The sequence below is a fragment of the Cryptomeria japonica genome, chromosome 10 (assembly GCF_030272615.1).
Source record: "Cryptomeria japonica chromosome 10, Sugi_1.0, whole genome shotgun sequence".
NCBI lineage: Eukaryota > Viridiplantae > Streptophyta > Pinopsida > Cupressales > Cupressaceae > Cryptomeria > Cryptomeria japonica.
In genome coordinates this window covers 722874409-722902134 of record NC_081414.1, presented here as the reverse complement: position 1 = coordinate 722902134, position 27726 = coordinate 722874409, and the positions used below count along the sequence as shown (strand labels likewise).

The 27726-nt window shown below is 35.5% G+C and overlaps 1 protein-coding gene across 13 annotated transcripts; it reads left to right on the top strand.

The window, feature by feature from the left end:
• The first annotated feature begins 710 nt into the window (after positions 1 to 710).
• On the top strand, positions 711 to 27726 carry LOC131040038 (disease resistance protein RPV1). 13 transcript variants are annotated; one of them, XM_059212171.1, is made up of 7 exons: positions 711 to 1378; positions 10735 to 13756; positions 14792 to 16198; positions 16473 to 16574; positions 26641 to 26753; positions 26963 to 27083; positions 27196 to 27726. In XM_059212171.1, the coding sequence occupies exons 1-2, from the start codon at positions 876 to 878 to the stop codon at positions 13373 to 13375; spliced, it is 3144 nt and encodes a 1047-aa protein (XP_059068154.1). In that variant the 5' UTR covers positions 711 to 875; the 3' UTR covers positions 13376 to 13756; positions 14792 to 16198; positions 16473 to 16574; positions 26641 to 26753; positions 26963 to 27083; positions 27196 to 27726. The 13 variants fall into 13 exon arrangements, with proteins under 13 accessions (XP_059068154.1, XP_059068153.1, XP_059068155.1 ...); XM_059212170.1 differs by having other exon boundaries at positions 26603 to 26753; XM_059212172.1 differs by having other exon boundaries at positions 26596 to 26748.

Genomic DNA, 27726 nt, shown 5'->3' with positions numbered 1-27726 from the left:
TCAATATGATTTGAAATGAGATTACCATTATTAATTTTACTATGAATCATTGATTTTGATAGAAAACTGAGTTTACTACTAACCTAAATACTAAGAATCATTAATAAACGACATCTGTCAATATGTTTTAAAATGAGATTACCATTATTAATTTTACTATGAATCATTGATTTTGATAGAAAACTGAGTTTACTACTAGCCTAAATACTATGAATCATTGAATATTTGTTAAAAACTTTTTACTTTTAATAAACTAGATTTACTACCTATTACTTTACTACTAAACAAAGTAATCTAAACACTGTAAATTATTAAATATTGAAAAAAATAGATTCACTAATTTAACTTTATTAAAAACCTAAATACTATCATTAAACATTGACAGCAGGAACTATTTTGGCTAGTTCCGCTGGCATGACTTTCTTACCAATCTATTTCAATATTGATGGGCAAGAAAAACAAATAATAAATCAGGTCCATTAAAGATTGATAGTGACTTTATTAATCATTGAACATTAGCCGACAGGATAATAAAATTAAAAGCAAGCACCTTCGTCGTAACGTGTACTCCTAAATCTAAATCTTCCCAGTCGTTATAGAGGGACGTGGCAGGTTAACATCAGGTATACAATTATTTCTTGAGATATCCAATTCTAATTGAATACTATTTTTTCCTGAGATATTTCTAATTGAATTGGAAATGTCGTGGAATTTACAAATAAAGAGAACAGACAAACCTGTAAAGCCTAGATAAAGAAAACACAATGTAAATAGAGAATTTCTACAGGTAGCACTAGATTGTATATAAGGAGTTTTAACTTCTGTATTATTGGGTTCTATCCTTTCTGCCATTCTTTTCTGTTGCAGTTCTTAACATGGAAGAATACAACTCTCCCACAACTAAAATTCTGTTCCAAAGCGATAAGAGATATCATGTGTTTCTGAGTTTCAGGGGAGAAGATGTGAGAAAAACTCTGGTTGATCATCTGTATGAAGCTCTCTCCACAGCAGGACTGAATGTCTTCTTAGACAGTGAGAAGTTGGAGAAGGGGGAAATTATTGGGTTGGGCTTAGAAGCAGCAATCAAGAGCAGTGCCATAAGAATTCCTATATTTTCTAAAGGCTATGCAGATTCAGCATGGTGTCTCAAAGAGGCTGCAGTCATGGTGAACAGCCCGGGATTGATCATTCCTCTGTTTTATGATGTGGAACCAACTCATGTAAGATATCCTGAAAATGATAACAGTCCGTATAAGATGTCATTTTTGAAATATTATGGTCTTTCAGATCGATACCCACGAGAAGAGATTGATGGGTGGAAGCATGCCCTTCAACAGATATGTTCTTGCTCAGGCTGGTCCATGAATATAACTGATGGGTAAGTAATTGATCAACTCACTTTCTGCGAGTTTTTCTTTATATATTATTTGGTATGCCAACATTCATCTCAGCCATTTGAAAATATAATAGCTGGAAAAATGTTAGAGGATGAATTTTGTTATTTGTTTTGGATTTGGTTGTAAAAATATTTCATCATCACTACGAGGAAACAAAATGAATTGGATTGCAGAACAGGCTTTTAAAAAGAGAGATCTAAAATTTCGAAATGAGAACTGTTAAATTGAAAAGAAGGGTGAAAAACAAGACAACTCTAACAGAAGACTAAAAATTTATAATTCTAAATAGGTCAGATTTTTAATAGCAATTGTAAGCTATAAGTTCGCCAGCCTGTGCCTTTTGCTATTGTGAGAGGAGCGAAATGTTCTATGACAGTGCTGAAGTGCTCTATTCTGTTATTGAAATGGAAATCTAGATTTTTTTTATCTATGATATAAGGCAGTGTATTTTTGGATTTATAAATGATTTATATAGCCTATGAACTATCCCGTACTCTCAGTATGTGTTTACAAATGAGTCATTGCATATGAATTATTCCATATTTCTAGTTTGTAGAAGCACGGTGTAATTTTATTTCAAATATTAGACATACATACCGTATTTCTTTATTTCTGATTTAAAAAATACAAAATTTTCACCACTAAAAGAACTCAATTGGATTGCTTGGAGGTAACGTTGACCGCTGCATCACGTAGGGGTTTTGATGTGCTTATTGTCATTTGAATAATTTTCTCCTCCAATTGATCACATACATGATTTGTCAATTAATCCACATCGCTATTTGCTTCCCTATAGCAGAGCCAGATAGAATTGTTGTCCATGCTATGTAAAATCTCCCAGATTACATCTAAAATGTTTCTAACCTTCCAATTTGCTATATTCCAATGTCCTTCTACAGATTGCATTGATACTGAACTATGAACTAGGCATTTTAGTTCCAAGTCCAATAGAGGCAGCTGGCTGATCGTTAATTTTGCTCCAGCAAGATTTGTAGCTTATATCCCATTTTTATCGAATATCTCTTAGATTGGTCTCTGGTCCAAATTAGTTTATCTTCTTAGATATAAACATTTTTCTGTTTGCTAGATCTGCTTTTAGAACTTTTGTTGATCTAATTAGAGACGGGTGTTGTCTAATCCTTTCCACACTGCAAATTCGCCTCCCTCCGCCTTTTGTCTAATCCTTTCCAACGAATATCTTCTATGACATGCTAGCCCTGGATGTTGGAGAGAATCTCCACGCATCCAGTCAGATTGGAATATTTGCCAATGGGGTACAAAGCCGTTACATGAGTACTTCTGGAATAGGTACCACTTCTAGAATAGAGATGTTTTCTTATCAAATTTGAGATTGTAATGTAAAATTTTAGATGTAAGTTGAAGGGATAGTATAGTTGGTTAAGGCTTTGGGTCTGTCTCATGTAAGTCTCGAGATCAATTTTCTCCACCTCGATTTAATCGACTATAGATTTGTTCAAGTCCGAACTATAATTTGAGAGGTTTATAAGGGGTGGGGGTGGCTCGCCTTCTCTTGAGTGATGATGCGAGGTAATTGCAAGTGAAGCTCCAAATCGCTGGGCTGCCCCTACTTAACTATTGTCAAAAATTTTGCTTTCTTTATAAATTTTGGCTCCAAGTGGCCTTCATGCTTCTAATATTTCTCATGTAAACATTTTCCATATAAGCTTCACCTCATTAAGCCTTCCTATAAAATTTGTTTATAATTCCTTCCATATTATTGCTGATTTTATTTGTTAACTAGATGTTTGACATCAAATAAATTGGAATCATTGAAAGAATCATTTTGATCCTCAAATTTTCCTTGATAAACAATCTTCCATTCCATGAAATTGTATTGGATTTGCAATTGGAGATAGAACATTTCTTCCCTTAGATTTGTTCTTATAGCACAATTGAATAACAACAATTCAAGATACTTGCTATGTAAGCCCTTAATTTTGAAACCAAGAACAACAATGATTTATCTTCAAATATTGTGCTTGGTATTAAAAAAACAATGCTTGATTTTCTCTTATTGATTGCTTGACCAAAAGCCACAACATATCTATCAAGCTTCCCCATAAAGTATTATATCGTCAATGAACTATCAATGCACAATAGTTGGTATGCCATGAGCTACGTGTTTACACACCCAATTTATACAATGACTAAGAGGAAGGGAGAGATGGGATCTCCCTACTAAAGGCCCCATGTGGGCTTGAAGAAACTGCATGGACTATCAATAACCAAAAAATGTAGGGAAGAGATATACAACTACGAATCTAACTCGACTACTTTGAATTGAGGTAAAATCTATCGCTCATTCAAGCACTTTTGCCATGGTGACAAAGAGGAATGGAGAGATGGGATCTGCCTACTAAAGGCCCCTTATGGTCTTGAAGAAACCACATGAACTACCATTAACCAAAAGAAAAAGTGAGGAAAAGATACAACTATAAATCTAGCTTATCTACTTTCAACTCGTGGCCAAATCTACAAAGGACACCTATTAAAAAATGTCAATTCACTCAATCATAAGCTTTACTAGCATCTAATTTAGTTTCCATGTTAATCTAGTTAGGTGAGATGATTGAGCGTATGACTTTGTGAGCTATCATGATTCTGTCAATGGTATTTCTACCTAGGGTGAAGCCACTTTGAACTTCAAAAATTATATTGGGCAAAATGATTTTGAGCTAGTTTGCGGTAGCTAAATGGATATTTCTTTGTAGGTGTTAAATAAAGATCAATTGAAAGTCTAAAAAGGTTTCTAGAGTGAACTTCTTAGGAACTAAAGCAAATAAACATGTAGTAGTGGCGTACTTCAAAATTTTCTTAGTTTTTCATGAATCCTCAACTTCCTTTGAAAGTTCGTCATCCATGATATGCCAATATTTCCAATAAAAGTATGTTAGGAATTCATTAGGCCTAGGTTCCTTATCCAAGTGCATTTGATATACTATAGATCTCACCTCTTCCATTTTGATGGGTCCCATCAACATTTGCTTGTCCTTTATAGAGATGATACTAGGAACACGGTCCAAGAAGAAAGTCTTATTGTGCAAATTTAAGGCATTTGTATTTATAAAAATATTATTGAAATGTTTCACAACTTCTAGTTGGATATCTTCTTGCTAGGAAATAATGAAGTCACATATTCTTTTGTAATTGAATCAATATGCTTCTAGGATCTATGGACCTTGGTAACATTGTGGAAAAATTTGTTGTCAAGACCACCCTCTTTAGCTAGAGTACTCTTGATTTAGACTTTCAATAGATTTCTTCATGGGCTAGTAGTTCATTAAAAAAGGTCCCATCAACTCCATTTCCTTTAGGGAGTCTTCTTGGAACATGCCTTGTGTTAGGACTTGCTAATTAAAAGTTTTAAGCTCCACCTCACTCCTCCCCTTTTTCCTTGAAGATATTTTAAAAAGAATTCTTATTCCACACTTCAAGCTATTTCTTCATTATTATTTGTTTGTTTGCTATAACGAACACTTTAGAGTCATTTTGAATGTGAACATTTGCCCTCCATTCCTTGATGAGCTCTAGAAGAGAATCAACGTGAAACTATATTCATTCAAATTTGAATGGGCATTTGAGGAGGGTAGTCCTCCACAATTATGAAGAGAACCTAAAATGAATTTTTTCTTGATATTGGAAGGATTGAATATTCAATTAAAAGAGGATATTGAAGCCAAATGGGGGAGCAAAGGAATCCAACAAGCTTTTATGTTATATTTGTATAACCTGTCCAACAATTTTTCTATATAAATTCATCATTCTTCAAAGATGCATCCACGAATCCATTAATTCTAACAAAGTTTTTGAAATCAATTTGAACTTCACTATCCCTTGATAAACTCTTGCACTTTTCCAAAGATGAAAGAATGACATTGGATCCCCCTGGAATGAGAAAATCCTTAAAAATAGGAGAAATGAAAATTGAAATTTGACTCCATTTTGTTGATTCATCCTCTATTTTGATAACTTATAAACATTAAGCAATGTGAAGGAAAGCTCCAAGTGAAAGCTTTGAACCTTAATCACCATCCAATTTGTGAATTCTTGAATAACCTCAATTGAAGCTTTGTTTGGATCCCACATCACACCAATCTAGCCAGAGACATGTAAGGATTGAACAAATGAGCCATTCCAACCTTAATAGTGTGTAGAGAAGGATTTTGCTTCATCAAAATTGAGTTAGTTTCTTCGAACAAAATAATATCAACTTTCAAATACCTGATAAGTCTTTTTATTAATAAGAGTGTCATGTTTATTGCGAGTGTTTAAACCCCCCCAAAAGTAATCTATATTGCTTTGTGAAGGAAGAATTGCCTCCCTTAAGTCAAGGTCCCATGGAGGGGGGCTTTCTAAGTTTTTTAGTGGGTGTTGTTGAGACATTTTAATAAGAATATTTTAAAGATGATGGTCCCATGAATTTAATAGTACATTTTAGCTTAAAAGTTTAAGCTCTAAAATTTAGGAAAGTTGGTAGTCTCATGAAGAATGCCGTGAATAAAAAATTAATAAATAAACATCATGCCAAAGAAATTTGATCAATTGGCCAAATAATTTGGATCTTTACATCATTTTTATTCATCAAAGAATCAAAATGCTAGTTGTAGACGTATAAAAATGACCACTTTCCTAAGTGAATATTTAATATTCATTTTAACCTCATTTCTCTATTTAATTAAATTCTTTGCATTCATCTATTTAATTAAATTCTTTGCATTCATCTATTTAATTAAATGTGTTATTTAATTTATTTAATTAAGTTCACCTAAGCCTTTCATAGCCTTTAATTAAATAAATTACTTTATTTAATTAATTCCCCTTTCTCCCTTTTTAATTAAATTTACATTTAATTAAATTGATCCTTGCAAGTAAATAAATCTAATTTATTTATTTTAATCCCCCACTTGTATTTATGCAAGTTGCATCTATTTTTGTTGAAATAAAGTAATTTATTTTAATTAAAATTCCCTTCCATCCACTTGCAAAATCCTACATCTCCCACTTGCCTTTCTAAACCCCTTCTAGATTCTTCTAATCACTTCTAATTTAGCTTAATCCATCTTCTAAATATTGCCACATCCCTAAGCAAAGGGAAGTCACTTCTCAAACCCTCAAAGTCTTTGAAAACCATTAAAGGCTTTATGTCTTCAACAAGCTAACCTTCAAAGCCTTCATAACCATTAATGGTTAACTCAACCTTCTTACATGATTAGAGACTTTCTCTCTAACTCATCCTTTATCTTACCCAAGGGTCTCATCAAGCATTCATTGCTTTGATCATGGTTATCCCTTTAACCCTTGCACAAGAGTTTATCATTTGGGTAAAAGCTTTATCCAATGGGTAACCCTAACCTAACCTTAACCCTTACCTCCTAAGGTAACCATCATGTCTTCTCAAGCATTTAATGCTTCTTATATCTCCTCTCAAGCAATCTCTTGTTGACAATTTTCACCATTTCATTGGTAAGAATTGTAAACATGGATTGATAACTTTCAATCCTGACCCTTGTTAAGATTATCCAATCTTGACCACCCATTGCCCTATTTTTCCTATAAATAGAGCTCTCATTCCTCATTTTCAATATCCAAGTCTTTAAGTATCAAACATATAGACATTTTGCTAAATATATCCAAGTTTCATGCATCTAATCTACAATCATTTTAAATCAAGCATTTAGCCTCTCTTTGAATAGAAATCATCTTAATAAGCATTTTAAGAAGCATTTCCATTATCATAGCACACTCATATTAGACTAGTATATCATGTTAGGATAGGCTTTTCTAATCCTTTATCTTATCATCATATCCATGCTATTTTAAATCATATTAGATTTAATATCATGCATAACTAGGAATGCATTCATATTAAGTTGATCAAATATCACTCATTCTTGGAGTTGTCATTCCTAAGTCACTTTGATCAGTGATCTGAGAGCAAAGGAATTGACTTGAGGCATCCTGTGAGATAGAACAATGGAACATCCCTTGGGGAGTTGAGCTATTCAATATTGCTCCATAACTTGCACCAAGAGTCCCATTGGTGTGTGGACCTTTTTGAAACTGAATTTTCCGTTTCTTTGCACCACTTTTCCCGCACACACTAGTTATCATCAACCTCCATATTTGTGTAAACGATTTCTATTTCTTTTCTAGTAGAAATCTAATATATTAGCTAATTTACAAGTGGTAGATTCTTTTTTTAAAAGTTGGTGGGACAATTTCTAGCCCCCTTAAACATGCAAACCTAAAAAGTAAGGGTTGCTTAGAAAAGAATCCAAATAATCTTGTAGCAATTTTTTTTTTTGTTTCATGAGACCCCTGCTCCATCAAAATAGACCCTGAAGTCCTCATGGAATCTTACCCTTAAGTTGGGATCCCTCATCACACTAATCTAGCCAAAGACACGTAAGGGGGCTTCCTAATTTTTTTTTTGTGGTTGGTGTTGAGATTTTTTAGGACCATTTTAAAGAAAGCGGTCCCATGAATTTTGTAGTGCAATTTAAGCTTTGAAAATTTTGGATTTTGGTGGTCCCATGGATCATATTATTTAGCATATTCAGAGTAGTAAATATAAAATAAAGAAAATTAACTAGTAAAAATTGAAAAACTTGACATGATTGATAAGTGATAGGAAAAAAGTCTAAGTTGGTGGGGCAATTTCTAGCTCCCCACCTTTTCCACTCACTTAAATCTATAGTCCTAAAAAAGTAGGGACTGCTAGGGAAAGAACACTAGATCCAACACTAGATCCAATAACCATTCGCTCCTTGCATATTCAACCCCATAATTACTAACTTTAAAGAAACCAAAAAAAAAGTAAAAGCCTATTAATAAATTTCATATGCACCAATAGCCGCCCCTTTTTAGCATTTTTGGACCATAATTGGCCCATTTGTGCACCATTATTGGTACTCATAATGCACGACTACTGGAGCATTTGTGCATAAGAATTGGCAATTTTAAGTGTATGGTTATTGGAGCATCTTTAAATAGCTATCAAGTGACACTTTGAAATGAGTACCTTTATACCCTTGCGTGCACAATGGATCCCACAACGTGCATCGTTACTACCCAGATGCCAAAACAACAACTATTAGCAATTAAGTCACATGCGACGACAACCCATAAAAGAATCAAAATTCAATGTTATATTTAGAATCTATGAATACACGAAATTAGCTATAACGACTACTGATACGCTTCCCTCTTTAAAAAAATAAATTAAATTGATCATATGATACTTTTTTTTTGGTTCCTCTATATCCTAGTGTAAATAATACATCACTCAATCCCTCCATATACCACCAACCTTAGATGAGAAGATTTGTATAAATTCTTCACTTTTTTTTTAGTCTTTTTCCCTCTATTTTCATTCCATTGCACTTATTTGGCTCCAAAAAGGTCAAAACATACACCATGATATAACACCAACATTAGATGAGAAGATTTGTATGAATTCTTCACTTTTTTTTTTGTTGTCTTTTTTCTTCTATTTTCTAGTGCAGTTATTTGACTCCAAAAAGGTCAAAACATATACCATGATATTGACAACTGAAAAATGACAACAGTAAATGGCCAAATCAATGGTCAATAACGTGCCTATAACATTAGTGTTATATGACAATCGTGATTTTTTTTTGGAACCAGAATAAGGGAAGAGCACCAGTAGTTGAGCACCCTAACTTCACGCTTCTCAAAATCCTAGGTGGAAATTCCAAATCACTCCCAATTTTTTACAGTAGCTTACTTGGCAAGTTCCTTGCTTATAACTAAGCTTTCAACACCACATCATCAAGTATGGTGCCACATCAGCATGCTTTTTGCCAAGGTGTCCAAAACAACCCAAAAAAAGAGAGAGACCAATAGGCATGCAAAAGAGGCCCCAATAGTTGTGCAAGTGATATGGCATCCCCTGATTGATTACTTTTTACATTATTAGTACATTTCCTAACAACTGCTGGTACATTTCCTAACAAAAATGATATTTTATGTTTCAAACAATAGATTTTATTTGTTCAATTTTTGAAACAAAAGATATCAACAACCCTCACAACAATTGATACATGCTCAACTACTTGTGCTCTTTCCCTATCTGCTTTTCTTCCCTACTTTCATATTTGACTTTGAAATTTTCGAGTTGGGTTGGTGGAACATTCGAGCCTCCAGAATCCCAATATCGTCTTCAGCAAACTCAGCTTCTTACCAAGAGTCTGAGTCATCCAACTCGTAGCGTCTAGCAGTTCCTTTACTTCGAATAGAATAATTGCCAGGGTATCCTTGGCTTGAGAGCAGTGCTTCCTGGTTTTGGTGGCGTGCTTGAGGTGTTTTCGTCCGTCACCTCCGGATGGGGATTAGGGGAATAGGGCAAGATTCATGTAGATTTTTGGAATCCATTTCTTAGCCCAAGCTTTGTTCTTAGGGCAGTCCTTAACCTAATGTGGGACACTTCTGCATTTAGGGCAACAGGTTTTCTCAAAATTCGATCTCAACCGATTGGGACCATTACCCAGTTGTTGAATCAACAGTTACAAGTTTAGGAATATCTTCGAAAGTTAAAATTGCGTAAATTTTTGAGTCGCCTTCAAGTATTCCTTCGTCGCATTAGATGAAATTGGCCAGACCATTACTAAGGTTTGATAAACTGTTCTTCGAACAGTATTCTTCGGGAAGATTGTATAGTCAAACCCAGACAGGGGAATCAGATAAGCTGATCGTGAGCGGATTAAAATTGGCCTTTTGAGTCTAGAGACATGCAGTGTCCATTCACCAGGGTTCATGATTGAGGATATCATCATACTCTGTTTCAAGGGCAAGGTGCTGACAAAAAATCCCTCTGTTTTACTGTTCTAGTTGTTTTCCAAATATAATTATTTAATGTTGAGATGCTTTCTTCGATTGTTGAGACAATAAATACTTCCATTTTCAACGCGGACTGGCCAGGCTAACATTTGAACGTAAGATCTCCCATTAAATGTTAGAAGATTTTACTATCGAATTGGCAACCCTCAACCTTTAGTATTATAGTGAATCTTTATAAATTAATTAAGAGTCGATCCTAAGACCTGAACTGCTTTACTATTATTTGGTTCTAAATTATTTTTCAGCATTCACAAATTTCCCTTAGATGCTCCTTCATTTTTTTGAAACAATGCTACCGGTTTTTCTGTCGATGTTTTATTTTCCAACTGTTTCTTAAATCTTTGCAGAGAAGTAAATTGAATAGTATTTTTATAATTCCATTGCTATACTCTGGTTAGTTATGAATTTTGATTTGCATTTCTTTTTAGTTGGTTGTAACTAAATTAGCAATGTGCAGATTTGAAGCTCGGCTATTAAAAAGAGTGGTGAATGACGTGATTAAAACATTCGACAGAGTACCGTTAGAAGTTGCCAAGCACCCTGTGGGACTGGAAAGCGTGACCGAGGATATAATTCAGAAATTGAATCTCAATTCTGTGGAAGGTGTGGTTAAAGTTGGAATATGGGGTATAGGTGGTATCGGAAAGACCACAGTTGCGAAGGCCGTGTACAATATAGGTTATGGTGGTTTTAATGCTGCTTCCTTTCTATTTAATGTCCGTGCCACTGCTGCAGATGGCTCAGGCCTTACAAAATTGCAGCGAAAAATTCTTAAAGATGTAACCAAATATGGCGAAGAAGTGGATAGTGTTGATGAAGGCAAAGCTTTATTGAGAGATCGTTTGGGAGGAAAACGCCTGCTTCTCATTCTGGATGATGTGGATGATGTCGTGCAATTGAATGCTTTGGCTGGGGATTGGCTGGCCCCTGGTAGCAGGGTTATTATTACTTCCAGAGACAAACACATTCTTAATGTTGCTCGGGTTTCATCTGAATGCATCCACGAGATGGGCGGATTGGAGATAAATGAAGGTCTCCAGTTATTTAGTTGGCACACGTTTTTGAGAGCATCTCCAAGTCCAGGTTACGAAGATCTGTCCAAAAGAATAGTGGAAGCTTGTAAGGGGCATCCTCTTTCACTGGAAGTGATTGGATCCTTCTTGTATGATAAGCAAAATGACACAGGTTGCTGGACAGAAGCTCTTCACAACATTACTCTCAACCCAGACATTCACAAGACGCTCTACATTAGTTATAGTGATCTTAGTGACGAAGAAAAAGAAATATTTCTTGACATTGCTTGCTTCTTCATTAGAGAAGACAAAACATGCCCCATGGTTTTCTGGAAATCTCAGTACAAGATGGTAGACACAGCTATATCTAATCTTTTGATGAAGTTACTGATAAAGATTGATGATAAAGGTATATTTGATATGCACGACCATTTGCGAGATATGGGGAGAACCATTGCTGAAAAAGAAAAAGAGGGTACACGTCTATGGGAGGCTGCCCATTTAAGCAGCATATCCAACAACATCAATTTCTCTCGCCTTCGACTCAATGGAGATAATTCACAAAGGCTTGAAATGTTGTACAAACCTGGTCTTCGCTATCTTCACTTACAGAAGCTGCATATTGAAAACACAATAGAAGATATGATAGGCATGCTTCCGCCAGGTTTGATATGGTTAAGATTGGAAAACTGTTTCTTTGCAACTGGGATGAAGAAAACAAAAAAGAAGCCACATGGTGCCAGATTTGTTGGTAGCATTTGGCAATTAAAGATTATGCTACTAGATTATAATTGTTGCTTTGATGGCCTTTCTACCTTCTCTCTACTCGGTAACCTATCACAGCTGCAGCACTTGGACTTATCTGGTTGTCACATGTTAAATAATCTCCCTGATACCATTGGCGACCTGTCACAGGTGGAGCACATGGACTTATCTGTCTGTAAAAAGTTAAATAAGCTCCCTGATACTATTGGCAGCCTGTCACAGCTGCAGCATTTGAACTTGTCTGATTGTCAAAAGTTAAATAACCTCCCCAATACCATTGGCAATCTGTCACAGCTACGCTTCTTGAACTTGAATTTCTGTTACAGTTTAAATAACCTGCCTCCTACAATTGGTTACCTGTCACAGCTACAACATTTGGGCTTGAGAAAGTGTGAAAGCTTAAATAATCTCCCTGATACTATTGGCAACCTGTCACAGCTGAAGTATTTGGATATGGGAGGATGTTCAAACTTAAATAATCTACCAGACAGCATTGGCAACCTGTCACGGCTGCAGCATTTGGATTTGTCTGGTTGTCGAAAGTTAAATTTAATTCCTAATACCATTGGCAACCAATCACAATTACAACACTTGAATTTGAATTTTTGTTACAATCTAAATAAGCTTCCAGATGCCATTGGCAATCTGTTCCGGTTGCAGCACTTGGACTTGTTTGGTTGTCAAAAATTAAACAATCTCCCTGATCATATTGGCAAACTGTCGGAGCTGAGGCATTTGGGTTTGAGAGACTGTGCAAGCTTAAATAAGCTCCCTGACACCGTTGGCAACCTTTTGCAACTGCAACACTTGGATTTGGGAGGGTGTGAAAGCTTAAATAACCTCACTGCTACTATTGGCAACCTGTCACAGCTGCAGCACTTGGACTTGGGAAAGTGTATAAACTTATTTAACCTCCCGGATAGTATTGGCAATCTATCACAGCTGCAGCTCTTGGACTTGAGCTTTTGTTATGTCTTAAATAAGCTCCCTGATACCATTGGCAGCCTGTCACAGCTGCATCACTTGGACTTGTCTGTTTGTCAAAAGTTAGATAACCTCCCTAATACCATTGGTAACTTGTCACATCTGCAGCACTTGGATTTGGGAAAGTGTATAAATTTAATTAACCTCCCTGATACTATTGGCAACTTGTCACAGCTGCAGAACTTGGACTTGTCTGGCTGCAAGAAGTTAAATAACCTTCCCATTAACGTTGGCAACCTGCCACACCTGCAGTATTTGAGGTTGTATGAATGTGAAAACTTAAAGAACATCTCTGATACAATTGGCAGTGGTCATGGCTGGATTCTTCGAGATTGAAAATTTATAAACTTAAATAATTTCTCTGACACCAGTGGTAACCTGTGACAGCTGCAGTAATACTTGGATTTGGAAGGGTACACCAGCTGAAAAAAAATTGGAAACTTTTGGGTTGCCAGAGCTTTCATGACACCTTTGTAAACCACCCAAAACTCTGATTGGGACTGAAACTTTTTCATGGAACAGTTGGAGTAAAATTGAGGACCCTTTGGGCATGCTCTGCTACTGAACTACCAGCCTACTTGGTGAGCAATCCATGTATGGTTCGACATGATTCATTTTCCAAGAGGGACTACCTCCGCAGCTATATCATCAAAGAATTTGATGGAGCTTCTAGTTTTGCCAGGGCAGAACTTGAGACAATCTTGATCCTTTTATGTGGTAGGTAAATGTTAAATTTTCAGTGTCTAAAATTGAATGCTGAAAGTAATTAATGGAATGTAATTTATGCCTTGCTCTATTTGTGCAGAAATGTAAAACAATGCATTCTTTGCAAAATTTACGATTCAGAATATCTTGGATTCTTCCTTGTTAATCTATAATAATATGATTCTTATAAATGTTTTAGTACAGCATTGGGCATTACTAGAGTTCAGTTGTTCTTTGACTCACAGTAGTAATTATTTGTTACCTCAACTTTTAAATTGTAATCTTATATGGTAGAACTTAATAGGGAGTTGCTGCCTTTTTCTCAACAAACCAATCACTTTTCTCGTTGTTCTTTTTCCAATATTAAAGTTGCAACTTACTTTTTGTGTTACGCTGTATCTTACATTTTTATCGATTCTGTTGTATACGAACCAACCTCTGTTATTTTGGTGTGCATATTTATAGATTTTGTGAGCAATTTTATAATAGTAGTTTACAAAATGGGTAACCTTCAAATGATTTAAATGTCTGAGGCTCGAGACTGTCCATCTCAATGCCTCCGTCAGTGTAAAAGTCGTCAAAGCAAATTTATGTATGCCTGAATATATCTGGTTGGGAAGATCTTGTGCTTGATTCGGAGAAGGCTATGATTATTCAAATATGGATTAACAGGGCCTCTTCTCAAGGAGAAGCTAAAGAAAAGTTTGAGTTTAAATGTTTCTCTATTTGACTTCAAATTTGGGGAAGAAAATTGAATAACATCAATTAATTTTTCAGATCGCATTTCTTTTATTTGATTTCAATTTGGGTTAGAAAATTCAATAACATCAATTGATTTTTCATCTTAAATTAAATAAAGGAAAATTAATTATTTAATTCTTTCTTATGATATATGAAGTACTGTTTCTGACTAGATATTTATTTGAAGTTCACATTTACTTGTCCTCTCAGGTTTATCTATAATGTTGAAATAATGAGAATTAATACATGCACCTTCTATCTTTTTGAATTTGAGACAACTGCAAATGATGATAAATGACTTTGCAGAGGATGCCTTTTCGCTGGGTTGCTAGAGTTTTGGAGGATGGGAGATTAAAGTCAACCTCATACCACTACTACAATGATCAATGCTAAACGCTCTCTCTCTCTCTCTATATATATAATTTAGGAAAGAATATATAGGAAGAGTAAATGTTACCAGCTCTCTATCTTTTTAGCCTTTTCTTTTACAATAGATTATTGTAATCACTGTTTTCTATTAACATATATTTTTTATTTCATAATGAAAGGTTTATGAGAAGGTCACATTTACTTGTCCTCTTAAGTTTGTCAATAAAATTCAAATTATGATAATTAATTTATGCACTTTTTATTTTCTAAATTTGAATCAATTGTAGATAAATGACTTTACAGGGGGTGTCTATTCACTGGAGTTCTAAATTTTAGAGAGTGAGATTAAAGTCCACCTCATACCACCAGTATTACAATGATCAATGTTAAACTCTACTATTGCATAAACTTATATGCATAAAATGAAAAAAAAATAAAAAATTACAAAGAGTAAATGTTACCATCTCTGTATATTTTTAATTTCTTCCTTTAACAATAGACTATATTTATCTGTATTGAAATCCATGCAAACACATTTTTTTATTTTTCTAGTTTTGGTAATTTCATTTTATTTTATGGTTACTGGAATTGAGTTCTCAAATTTTTTTTAATTGGATGGGAGATCATTTTCCTGCATACATTTATGAATTTTTTTTGAAAAAATTAAAAAAAGATCAGGCCAGCCTTTCAGTTACTGCAAGAAGACTACTCTGAGACAGGTGTCATGTATGTCTACAAGAACATTCGCATTTGTCCATCTTTCAGACAAACTGGTAATCTCCGGTAACAAAGAAATTGTCTTGTTTGTCATTCACGTGCATTGTTAAGTTTTTGTTATTGCTAGACTCCATTTGTCTTTCAACAGCAGCCATAGTCTTTATACAATCATCACTATCAGGCTATAAATCACCAAAGCACTGAACAATCCTTCATTCAGCACCTGGCCATTTCTCGATCCATCCCAAGCTGCACACCAGCCTTATTCATTTAGGTTTTTAGTTGATGATTAAGAAACAACAAAATCTGTGGTAGAGTGTTTCAAACAGACTAAAACACAGCAAGTATCTACCATGCCTAGAAGTTGGAAATCAGCAGAGGCTAAGATATTTGAAATTTTCTAATGGAGGTAAGCACTTCTAATTCAAACATATTTTTGAAATGAAGTTCTTTGTAGCATTTAACTGTATCTGTGTCTAGGATGCAGGGTATTGATCGATGTAATTTATAGGTCTGAAAAATAGTTGAGGCCACTGCTATTCAAAATGTTTGAATGAGAGACTAAATTACTGCCTTTCTGAAAGTCCATGTCAGCAACCTCGGAAATGGGAGATGGATATCTTAAAGGTATTTTCTTTCTGCATTATTAAATGCTACTTTTTTTCTTGTTTATTCTTGAGAAATGAGTTATTTTTAGTCGATGGGCACAATTAAGCCTCTAAGTATTCTTAATAAGCATTGTATTGATCCTATTGTGCTTTGTTGCCTGAACTGTAAAAGCATCCAGTTCCATAATATATTGATTTATCTTTCATTATTAAGCACAATTTTTTCAGGATGAAGTAAGAAGGTATTCAGTAGAGTACTTTGTAAAACTGATTTGTCGTTTCTTCACATGCAGAATGTATTTTATAATGGTTATCATTAAAGATCCATTTGCAAAAGAATTTGGACTCAAGCAACAAACTTGCTTTAGTAGAGCCCGGAAACTAATACACCTTTGGTATTGATTCTGCTTGCAACTTTCGTTTTCTTCTCTATTTATTTTAAATTAGTTTATTTTGTAAAATAACAGTGTTTAAAATCTGTTTATGGGACAGGAGATAGGGGACCTGGGGATGGGATTTTGGGGATGGTAGGGGACGGTTAGTAGTATTTATATCTAAAATTTAAATTAGATTAAAGTAAGGGAAAAGAAAATATCCAATAAACCATGATGATACGCTGGGAAGATCATAATTATCTGATGTGGTAAGAGCAGATTATATGTCAATTGCTAGAAAATTGATGGCTACCCATAGTTCTGTTGAAAACTCGAACAATGTTCAATGGACCTGAAATCAGAAAAATGTGGATTAGATCATCTGGATTCTGTTATAGTCTTACATATTAATATACCTGTGTAGAATACATTTTGAATTCTTCTATCATGCTGTTTTTAGTCATTCATCTGATTGATTGGAAGACCCTGGTGCCGAAAAACTGTTTTCTATCATCAACAATAATCTTTTCAAGTATCTTACACATAAGCTGGAAATAGCTGGAAATTTTCTAGAAGTATCCAAGCTGCTTCTCAGCCTGACAGATCTCATTTTGGCCGCAATCCAAGTATGAGCAAAGAGGTTTTCTTACTTTTTATGATATTTCAGATTTATAACTATACACATACCCATAGTTGGAAAACTCGGATTCGGCAAAAACTCGCGAGACTCAAAAAACTTGACTGTACAAAAACTTGGCAACTTAAATTGTTTAATTTTAATTAGAAAAACATTGTTTTTGCAAAATTCAATGATAAGATGTATCCAGTGAGTCCATAAATGAGTACACAAGTGTTTCTATTAAATCTGATTGATTTGAATGCAAATTGAGTACAAAATCACATCCTCATGTGGAATCATGATACAATAGCTAGTTGACAACTATTATGAATTTATGATTATTGCCTTTGAACATCATCATGATTCAAATAATTCATAAATTGCATATTACAACATTTCCATCTTCCTCTTCCCTTGTCTAGTGAAAACTTGGGGAGAGGTTCTAAATTCTAATAATCACATTTGAATTTTTGATACTGATAATATGATACTTCATCATTGATCAATGATATTATAATAGTGATAAAAGTAGTTGTCTAAGTTCCCGATTCTGATCTCCACTCCCAGACTCCCTCATTGTAATTAAAATTTTTGTATGACAAGAGATCCCGATAACTAGTTTCTAAGCGGCCAAGTCTTTTTGTTGCCAAAATTCACAAGTTTTTGGCTGAAAAACTTGGCGAGTACTCGCTGACTCGTCAAGTAGTCCTATGCACATACCATTGAAGTAAAGTTTTTCTTTAGATTTATAAGAAAATCTTGTTCCAAACTTCCATGGACCTTGACCCACTTACCATCTATCCATCTTGACTTTGTAGTCTACTATTGCCCGGTTGTAGATATTAGTTACTATGTACTCGACCATACCATTGATTACAACCCCGTGTGGCTCCAAGTTATGGTAGATTGCATGATATCCAAGTAGACATCTTTAATAAGAAAATGATAAGTAAAGGATAAAGAAGTAGAAAATGAGGTCAAAGAGATTTTTTAACAACCATCTTTCGTCTTCACCAAGACTATAGAAGAAGCAAAGGGATTTGAGTTGGGCCTAGTATGCCCCATTTCTAGCAATTCCTTAATTGCCATTTCAATTTCCTCCTTATATCCCTAGGGTGGTAGTGATGATAGGTTTAGTGCCCTCCACTATTTCAATGACATGCTCAAAGCTTTCTCTAGTGGTCTTTGTTGATGTGTTTTTTATGACACCTTACAACACAGAATAAAGTACCGATTACTCTATCCTCTCTTGAATAAAATCTCCTCAAATGCTAAACTTCATGATCATACAAGGTGACTCCAAGGTTCCTATAGTCATGTCTTGACTTTATATGTGGATAGACTCAGTGTGTAGATATCCAATGGGACTTATGTTTATGAACTACTACTGGAACATGAACATCGGATGTATCAATCATGTGATGCTTCTTCTCCTAAACTAAATCAAATTCAAATGGAAAAATGGACAAAAGGGGAAGGGTTTAGAGAATCTATGTTAACTCCTAATTCCTAAGGACAATGACAATAACAAATGATGTTTTGTTAGACAAATTGTTCATGAAACTACTTTCTACTTAACCAGAGATAGCTCACAACACCATAGAAAGAGTGCGATCTCCTAAGGTAGTTTCATATCGTAAACAATCCATTCAAATACCCAATAATAGCACAATCCAAATGAAGTATCCACAATCGAACTTAGCCATAATAATAATTATGTTCAGACTAACCATGCACTACAACTTGCGATCAATCAGATGTAAATGGTATGAACTGAAGGATTCATCAAATATCATCACACTTGTCTATCATAATCAATGAACTTTATCTAATTTGAGGATATCACAAGAAACCATGCAATATGTAGAAGAAACATCACTATCCACTATAGATTCAATGAAATGTATGTTTATTTACATGCCTTGGCAACAATTTCTGCCTTCTCCTCCTAATCTACTCTACTTCTAACTGTTGACTCTTGTCTATTGATCAACTATTAACCTTTACAAATGAGAGGATTGAGCCTTACATAGAGAGCTCATTATTTTCAATGGTTCAGATTGATTATCAAATCAATGGTCAAGATTTTACAATAAAACCCTAATTAGGGTTTGTTACAACAAACTAGTTGTTTGTAATTAGGGCTGGCAGATTCCAATTGCCTTGGGCAACATTGGAATCTGCCTAAGGGGGCCAGCCCCTTCTCCAACATATAGGGCCAGGCCCCATACCTCTCGGCTCCACCTAAAAGGTCCCCACGCTACACCCAAACCCAACACGCCACCATGATAGGGCCGACCCTATCCATTTCGCTTAAAAGGAATTAAATAAATTAATATGTTTAATTTGCAAAGAAGGCCGACATGATTAGAAGTATTGCTACTCCTATAAATAAAGCATATACTTCACATAACAATCACCCATTCAGTTTTGCAAGTAGATGCGAAATATATCCTAAGGAAGCGAAATATATATTCAAGGCAGTTGATAACAGCGAACTACATTAAAGGGCAGCAGATCATTAATAGGAGACAGCGAACTTCATCAAAGGCAGCAGATCACCACCAAGAGATAGAGAACTCCATTGAAGGCTCAAACAAACCCTATAGAAGGACTGCGAACTAGTTGAAAGGTGCAGCTACCCTTGTTATGCACAACAAGTCAGATTAGAAGGACTGCAAATCATGATCTCCATCAGCAAACTAATTGTGTAGACTTCTATGTCATCTTCCTTGTGACTGCAACATCTATACCAAAGTTCCCAGGCTCGGACTCGGCTCGGACTCGGCAAGGCCGACTCGACTCGTGACTCGGCTATGACTCGGCAACGACTCGGCAATGACTCGGCAAAATAAAAAAAACCTTGAAATTAAGAGATTTTTAACAATTTAAAACTTGTTTCATGCACCCATTATTGATTAAAGCTCAATTATAATGTGTGCTAGCTTGTAATGCCATGAAAGGCATGTTGGTAAAGTATCTACTTGTTTGGGGCTTCTCTTTAGTATTTTCTTTGGCCAAATTGAAATTTTGGGAGCACCAACATGAGACATCAAGAACATCTTCACTTGTAAATTGTAAGGATTGCATGTGTATGGTAGCATTAAATAGTGTGCTTGTTGAACTTAGGTTTTACCTTGGGACTATAGTTGACCTTGGTCTTTCTTGGACCTCTTAGTTTTTAGGCTATATATATGTTGGATGGAAGGAGGAATTGTGAGGCCAGAAGGGTTTGAAAATATGCTCCTCAGAGACATGTCCCTTGCCAAAAATAACCTTGTGCCCCATGGGGGGATTTTTTGGGATGTGGAGACAGGTAGGAAATGTCCCCAACTCACCCCCTTTTTTCAAAATTTTAAGAAACATCCTTGTCGTGAGGTACTCACACATTGTCCCATTGCAAATGAAGACCCCCACTTTTTGCTTTCTAGGGTTAGCTCTTTTAGTTTTGTTGTTGGTTGTTTTAGTGTCTTAGCCTTTGCATTGAAGGGATTGAGTTTCTCAAAGGTCATCAAATCGGGTCGATCTCCTCAAGGTGGAGTGAAGGAGGTTAGGTCAGTTGAGTGATTAGGGGTTATTTAGATCATTCCTAGGGTTTTTGTGTACTATTTGGTCACGCTTCATGTTGCTAAATCAAACCTTGGTTGAATGTATAGTGTCCTCCTAGGTCGCGTCCCTTACATCAAGGTCAGAGTGAACTTGCCTTAAAAGTCTGGAATGTCATCCTGATCCTGAAATGGCCTGAAATTTGACTAAGTCTGGAAATTTGAAGGATCCTCCAAAAACTAGATTTTGCATTATAACTCATGGAGGTCCGAAACCACTCTCAAACATCCTGACAATATATATGGAATATAACTTAAAGTATAAGAAAGAGAAAAGACATAAGGAAATGTCACTTATACTTAAATGTTATATTCCATATATGAATCTTGGCGGAGAGACTGGCCGAGTCTTGGAGCTTGGACTCGGCGAGTTATGGTCAAAACTCGCTGAGTCCGAGTCCCGAGTCAGCAAAACTCGTCGAGCTTGGCTCGACTCGCCAACTCGGCGAACTCGCCTGACTCGCGGCGAGTTTGGGAACTCTGATCTATACTCCAGATAAGTGTGTAATTATCAGTTGAATTCAAAACCATAATCAGATCTGAGGATCTTTTCTGGCTAGGTTTTTCCTCCTAGGAGGTTTTCCCAGGGTAATTGTGCTTTGTCTTTATGCATTCATTTCCTTTACTATGCTTAAATCTGGAAAACAATAAATCTAATTAACCTAGTTAGAAACTAATTCTGATTTTCTGAGTTTTATTCAATCTGAACAATGAAATGTATGTTTATTTACATGCCTTGGCAACAATTTCTGCCTTCTCCTCCTAATCTACTCTACTTCTAACTGTTGACTCTTGTCTATTGATCAACTATTAACCTTTACAAATGAGAGGATTGAGCCTTACATAGAGAGCTCATTCTATTTCAATGGTTCAGATTGATTATCAAATCAATGGTCAAGATTTTACAATAAAACCCTAATTAGGGTTTGTTACAACAAACTCCGTGACCAATGAGATAATTACAATAAATAGGACACATGTCCTTCTTTGAATGCCAACCAATTAGTGATGAGGTTAGGGACATTGAACTTTGTGCCTTCATATATGGTAGTTATCCTCCTCGTTGGATGAGTCAAGTACATTGAATCTGGACGCCTTGACTTGGAATGATGTGATTGGGTTGATAATGGCTAGGTGCCATCTTAGCTTCCTTACCTTGTAGATCATCACAAAGTGTATGTGTTTGAGCAATATCTCTTGATACTCAACATTTCAAATTGCTCAATGTGATGTCGATGGCGATGGGACATATTCCCAAATTGTATCATCTTTGTCTAGTCAACCTTCTAACTTTGATTAATTCTTCTTGATCATTTCACTTTTTATCTTCTTGTTTGGGAATTCCACCTCTGTGTTGCATTTGATGTAGACCTTGTGACATCTATGCTCAATGTACTTGACCTTCTCCTTGCATTGGTAATTGATCTTCCTTGCCTTGCTGAAGTGTTGTGGAGAGCCTTCCCTCTTTGTTGCAATGTTTCCTTGAAATGCTTGCAGCCTGTTCCTTCACCCTCTTTCTTAAGCACTTGCAAAACAAACAAGGATAGGATCAAATACACAAGCTATATCTTGATTTCAGAAACATGTCATCTAATATAGACTCTAAAATGTTCTGATTTCTGACTTTTAGGTGTGCAGGTTCGAATTTTGATTCTGATTTTAAAGCTTACATCCTTTGATCAATTCCTTCATCTCATTTGACGTTCTCACTCAAACCCTCAAGGTCATGGATTCATTGAAGTCATGGAGTCCTTGCTTGCCGGTAGTGCATTTCTTGCACTCAAGGAAAAATGTTGATCTTCCAGCCTAAGGTCGTGGATTCCTTGACTTAAGGAATTTGAGCACTCACCCTCTTCAAGTCATGAATAAAATTAATCACATCGGCTCTGACTTATTTCCATCATTAAACCCACTTTGTTTGCAAATTCCATCATCTCACATAGCCTTCAATACTTCCAAGCCGTGGATTGCTTGGAGTCAAAGAAATTGAACACTCATGACAAATCATTCATCTACCTCAAGATCACTTCAACTCCTCTTGCCTTTCTCATTAAAAATACATTGTTTGCACATTTGGAAATCTTTAAGGACAAACTTGGTAGTGCAATTTTCACTTCACCTCACCCTCAAGTCCATCAAGTTGTGGATTCCTTGAGGTTGTGGAATTTGAGCACTCATGGATAAATAGCTCACTTCCCTCAAGATCACTTCTTGTCTAATTCATTGATTATGCCAAGTAAAGGAAGTTGTTGCAAGATTGATTGAATGTAATCTCTCCTTGATGAAATCATTTTTAGCATCACCAAACTTGTATTTCGCCCAATCCTTGGAAGGTTGATCATCTCACTAAAGTCGTGGATTCCTTGAGGTCAAGAAATTTGAGCACTCAAGGATAAATAGCTTGATTTCCCTCAATATCACCTTTTTTGTTCAACTCATTGATTTTGCCAAGTAAAGGAAGTTGTTGCAAGATTGATTGGAGGTAATCTCTACTTGTTGAAGTCATTTTGAGCCTTAAGTCACCAAACTTAGTATTTCGCCCAACCCTTGTGAGGTTGATCATCTCTCCAAAGTCGTGGATTGTCGTAGATTCCTTGAGGTCAAGGAATTTGAGCACTCAAGGATAAATTCACACACCTTCTCTTAAGTCTTGGATCTTGCATTTGATCATGAAGACATGGAAAAACTTGCTCATTCCAACTCTCACTAATCTTGATGGATCAACCGATAGTGCAACTCATGGATAAAACTAGCCCTCAAGACCCTCAAGCGTGGATTCCTTGAGGTCATGGAATTTGAGCACTTAAGACCCTCAAGTCTTGGATTCCTTGGAGTCAAGGAATTTGAGCACTCAGGTCGTGGATTTCTTGACTTCAAGGAAAAATTCATTTTCATCTATTGCAAGGTGTACACCCTTGGTCTCTTTGTGTTGTGCAGTGGAGCACTCGGGATTCTATAAGTCTAGTGGTTGTATCGGGCATTAATAGGTTGATCTTTTGGTGCAACAACAACCGTACTTCTAACATCATCCACACTTGCAATTTTTGGACATCCATTCTTCATCTATCTCGGCCTTGATCCATTCCTCTCTTCCTCCTCCAGTCTTTGGAGTGCTCTAATTGCTTGAGAGTTGTTCATCATTCATAAAACTTATCTCATGATTTAGCCTATGGATTACATTGTGAATCACCTTTCAATGAAGCTCTTTACTCCTATCCAACACTTAAGCACTAAAGATGAGCGAGCTCTAAACTATCCCCAAGGAAGATCAGATTGATGCTAGACTGCTTGAGACTCCTAAGACTCGCTCCATCTTGGATTAGGAAAACCAAACCGATTCATAAGAAAAGGCTAAAGACTCGAACTATTGCCAAGCTAGACGACTAAGCTAAAACAACTACCTAAAGAGTGAAGCAAAAATTGGGGTTCCCTATTTGGAATGGGGCGATGTGTGAAAACGTTACAATAGTCTCCTTGGAGGAATAATACTAAATAAAATTTCATGACTGTCCAAGATACTTTGCACATCCATATGATATGCCTTCTTTCCTTTGGCAAGTTTTGTGATATTCAACAAACACTAAGCTGCTCATGCTACATTCTTGTGGTAGAAAATCCTGTCCATTTTCTTAGTTGATACAACCCCGAGTGCTTTATTTGTCATTCCTATAGTATCACTTCTTTTCCCTTCGAATGAAAATTTCAATTCCATGGTCTAGAAGTTTAGTGTGATCTCTCTTAATGAGTGTAGCCAAACAACTTTGAATCTTCAACTAAATAATAATGGATTCCATGATTATTGGTTCCTTACACATACCTAAGTATCCTTTTTGTATTTTGTTAATTCCTTTCTATAGGTTCACTCACATACCTTGAAACCAATGACACTATAAACATAACATATGGCTTTGTAGCTATCAAATACATAAGCTCCAAATAATACTTATGTACTTACTTTCATCTACCTTTGGTGACTCATTTTATTTCATCATTTTTTCTCCACATGCAATTGGTGAATCATTTCCTTTAAATATTAAATTTCGTCAACATATATTCCACTTGCTTGGCTTGACAAATAAAGATTTTACCATGGGATTGGGATACCTCCATCCCAAGAGAATATTGCATCAATCCTTAATTAGTCATTTCAAACTTTCTCTTCATTGCCTCTCTGATTTCTTTCTACCTTGTTCGAGCTCATTGTATAGATTATATCAACACCATATAGACAAACATAAAATGTTTCATCACCTCATTGAAATGTGGTGTGGGCTCGTTCTTGCTTTTCACATTTCCATTTGCTAAGAACCATTTACCAATTCTTGAATACATGGTCTTGGTGGTTGTTTCAAACCATAGAGTGCTTTAAACATATCCTTCTTTGCTGTTACTTCAAGTACTTGTGGCTGATCTACATATACACATACTTTTCTTTCAATATAACCATTCAAAAATACACTTTTCACATCTACCTAGTGTGTTTTCCATCCTTTTTGTGCTGCCAATGATAAACATCAATCTTAAAGTGTAATGCCTTGCAACAAGTGCACAGGTCTTTTGTATCTTTCAAATTTTCAACCATTCCATCACTTTTGTACTTATCCTGTAAATTACTTCTTTGCCATTTGGTAGCTTTACAAGCTCTAATGTGTTTTTTCTTTCAATAGCATCAATCTCTTCTTGCATTGTTGAATAGATAGATCCTCTTCCAACTTAGTAGGTTCCACCTCAATATTTGGATAAAATGAATAATTAATTAATTCATCATCTTCATTTATTTCGCTAACTTGTCATCTTGTTGACCTTTCATAATTCTGATTTATTATTGAATTGGAGGATGAGTTTGCACTACCTTCTTAATTTTTGTGACAACATTGCTCAAACTTGATGTAGGTTTTGTACTCTCAGCTTTTTCTTCTCGAGCTCAAATCATTCCACGACTCACTATTTCTTTTTGTTTCTTCAAATGATCTTCATAGATGATTCCTTCAACAAATATTGCTTCCCTAGAAATACTGCTCTTCTTTCCTTGAGGGGAATGAAACTTGTAGACCCTACTTTCTGCATTGTAACCTATAGATATGGATGCTTTACTCTTTGCATCCAATTTCTGCCTTCTGTCATCACCTGTGTGAATATATGCTAATCAACCAAATACTTTCAAATGTGTCACTGTGGGATTTCCTTCATAGCAAGCTTCATGCAGCATCCTATCACCTATTATAATAAGTGGTTTCATATTCATGATATAAAAACCAGTACTAACTGACAAGTAGGAGGTATTTTTAGCATTGTGTCAAATAATGATATTAATATCAAGATTCAACTACATAGTTTTTGAATCAAACTTATTGATCTATATTTCATGAGAAATGGTTAACACAAACCCATCTCTTATGAAAATGAATAATCCACTTAGCACTCATTGTATCAAGATGATACTCACAAAGGTGGGCCATTGGGACTTCTGAGGAGATCACCTATCCTAATAGTATGATTCAAACCCACTTAACTTGCTATCAATTTGCAAAACCTTCAACAAGTGTTGTGCCTTCTAAACCATTCATTATAGAGCCCTTTGGCTCATCCATCGACAAGGACATATTTGTCAAATCATGATACTTCTATAATGATTTAAGCACACTTAAATATGGAGTCAACCCAAAATCAAGCCCACTTAATTTGATAGCCCATTTGGAATACCTTTAGCAAGGGTTCTGCCTTATGACAATTCATTATATTGCAAGGACATGTTTTTGATGGTTAAATAGTTTTAAGTATACCTTAATGGGTAATTGATGCCCTCTTTCTGTTTTAGCCTACAGAATGTCGAGTCAGATTCTAAACCATTCCTCATGGCCAGACAAAATAGAGATATGCGTGAAGACTGTAGGAAAAGAAGCAAGTACGAAACTCAAGAGAAAGGAACTGGAACTTCTTATAGTCGTGTTGTTGACGACAATGGTTCTTTGTATGGTGCGAATAATTTCCTTTTTGATTAATTTAGTAATTTTTATTTGATTTAATACAAGATAATGAAGCGCTCAGGAATTTGTTCACTGGTATTGGATTGTTTTCTAAAACTATTAGAAACTTATTGAAGCTGCCTTGTAACTCTGGAGGCCTGTGCTATGTTAATTATGTTGTTCAGTGATGACTCATTACTGTCTCATGTGTTGCTTCAGGGAACTTGAAGCGAATATTGAAACTGATCTTGGTTTAGTTTCAAAATGCTACCTGACAAAAGACATGTTCAAAATGACCAGGCAGTATATTGCAAATGTTGTTTTTAAAATTAATGTTAAGGTATGTACTTTAAGATGATTTTTTTGCATTCCCAGTATGTCAGCAGGTGTCTATATTTTAGGTTTCTTTCAAGAAATCGGTTCTTAATAAATTTGTTTCTGTATGTTCATAGTCTAGGCTGGTGGAATAAACACTATCCTTGTTGATGCAATTTACTAGGGGATACTTCTGGTCAGTGACGTACCTACAGTTGTCTTTGAAGCAGATGTTACTCACTACAGCTTGGTGAAGATACCAATCCATCAATAGCAGCTGCAGGTTTTCAATGTCAATCTTTGTCTTCTGCTGTCCATGGCTTCCACAATGCCCATATAAAAATTGCTTACCCTGTTTTGTGGGATTTGATGCAACTACTAGGTTGTGGTTTCTCAAGATTGGCCCGAAGCCATCAAATATACAGTTTTAATTCATGCTCAGGCACATTGACAAGAGCTTAAGCAAGATTTCTATAAAGTCGGGCTAGATTCTGTATAAGAAACTGTAAGTGGAGGCATGATATAGAATGGATCTTATCATGTATTGGTTTTAACTCATTTAGTCTCTGGGTTCATCATCTCATGAGTTGTTTTAACACTTGTCATCTGGAAACATGTTTGTGGTGCAATATTATTTAATGTTGTCAAAATTTCTTTAAAATTGTTCA

Bases quoted from the DNA above. Each gene is read 5' to 3' on its own strand.
- LOC131040038 (XM_059212177.1), top strand. From the start codon at position 876: ATGGAAGAATACAACTCTCCCACAACTAAAATTCTGTTCCAAAGCGAT. The intron at 1,379-10,734 runs GTAAGTAATTGA...AGCAATGTGCAG, and splicing joins TCCATGAATATAACTGATGG to ATTTGAAGCTCGGCTATTAA.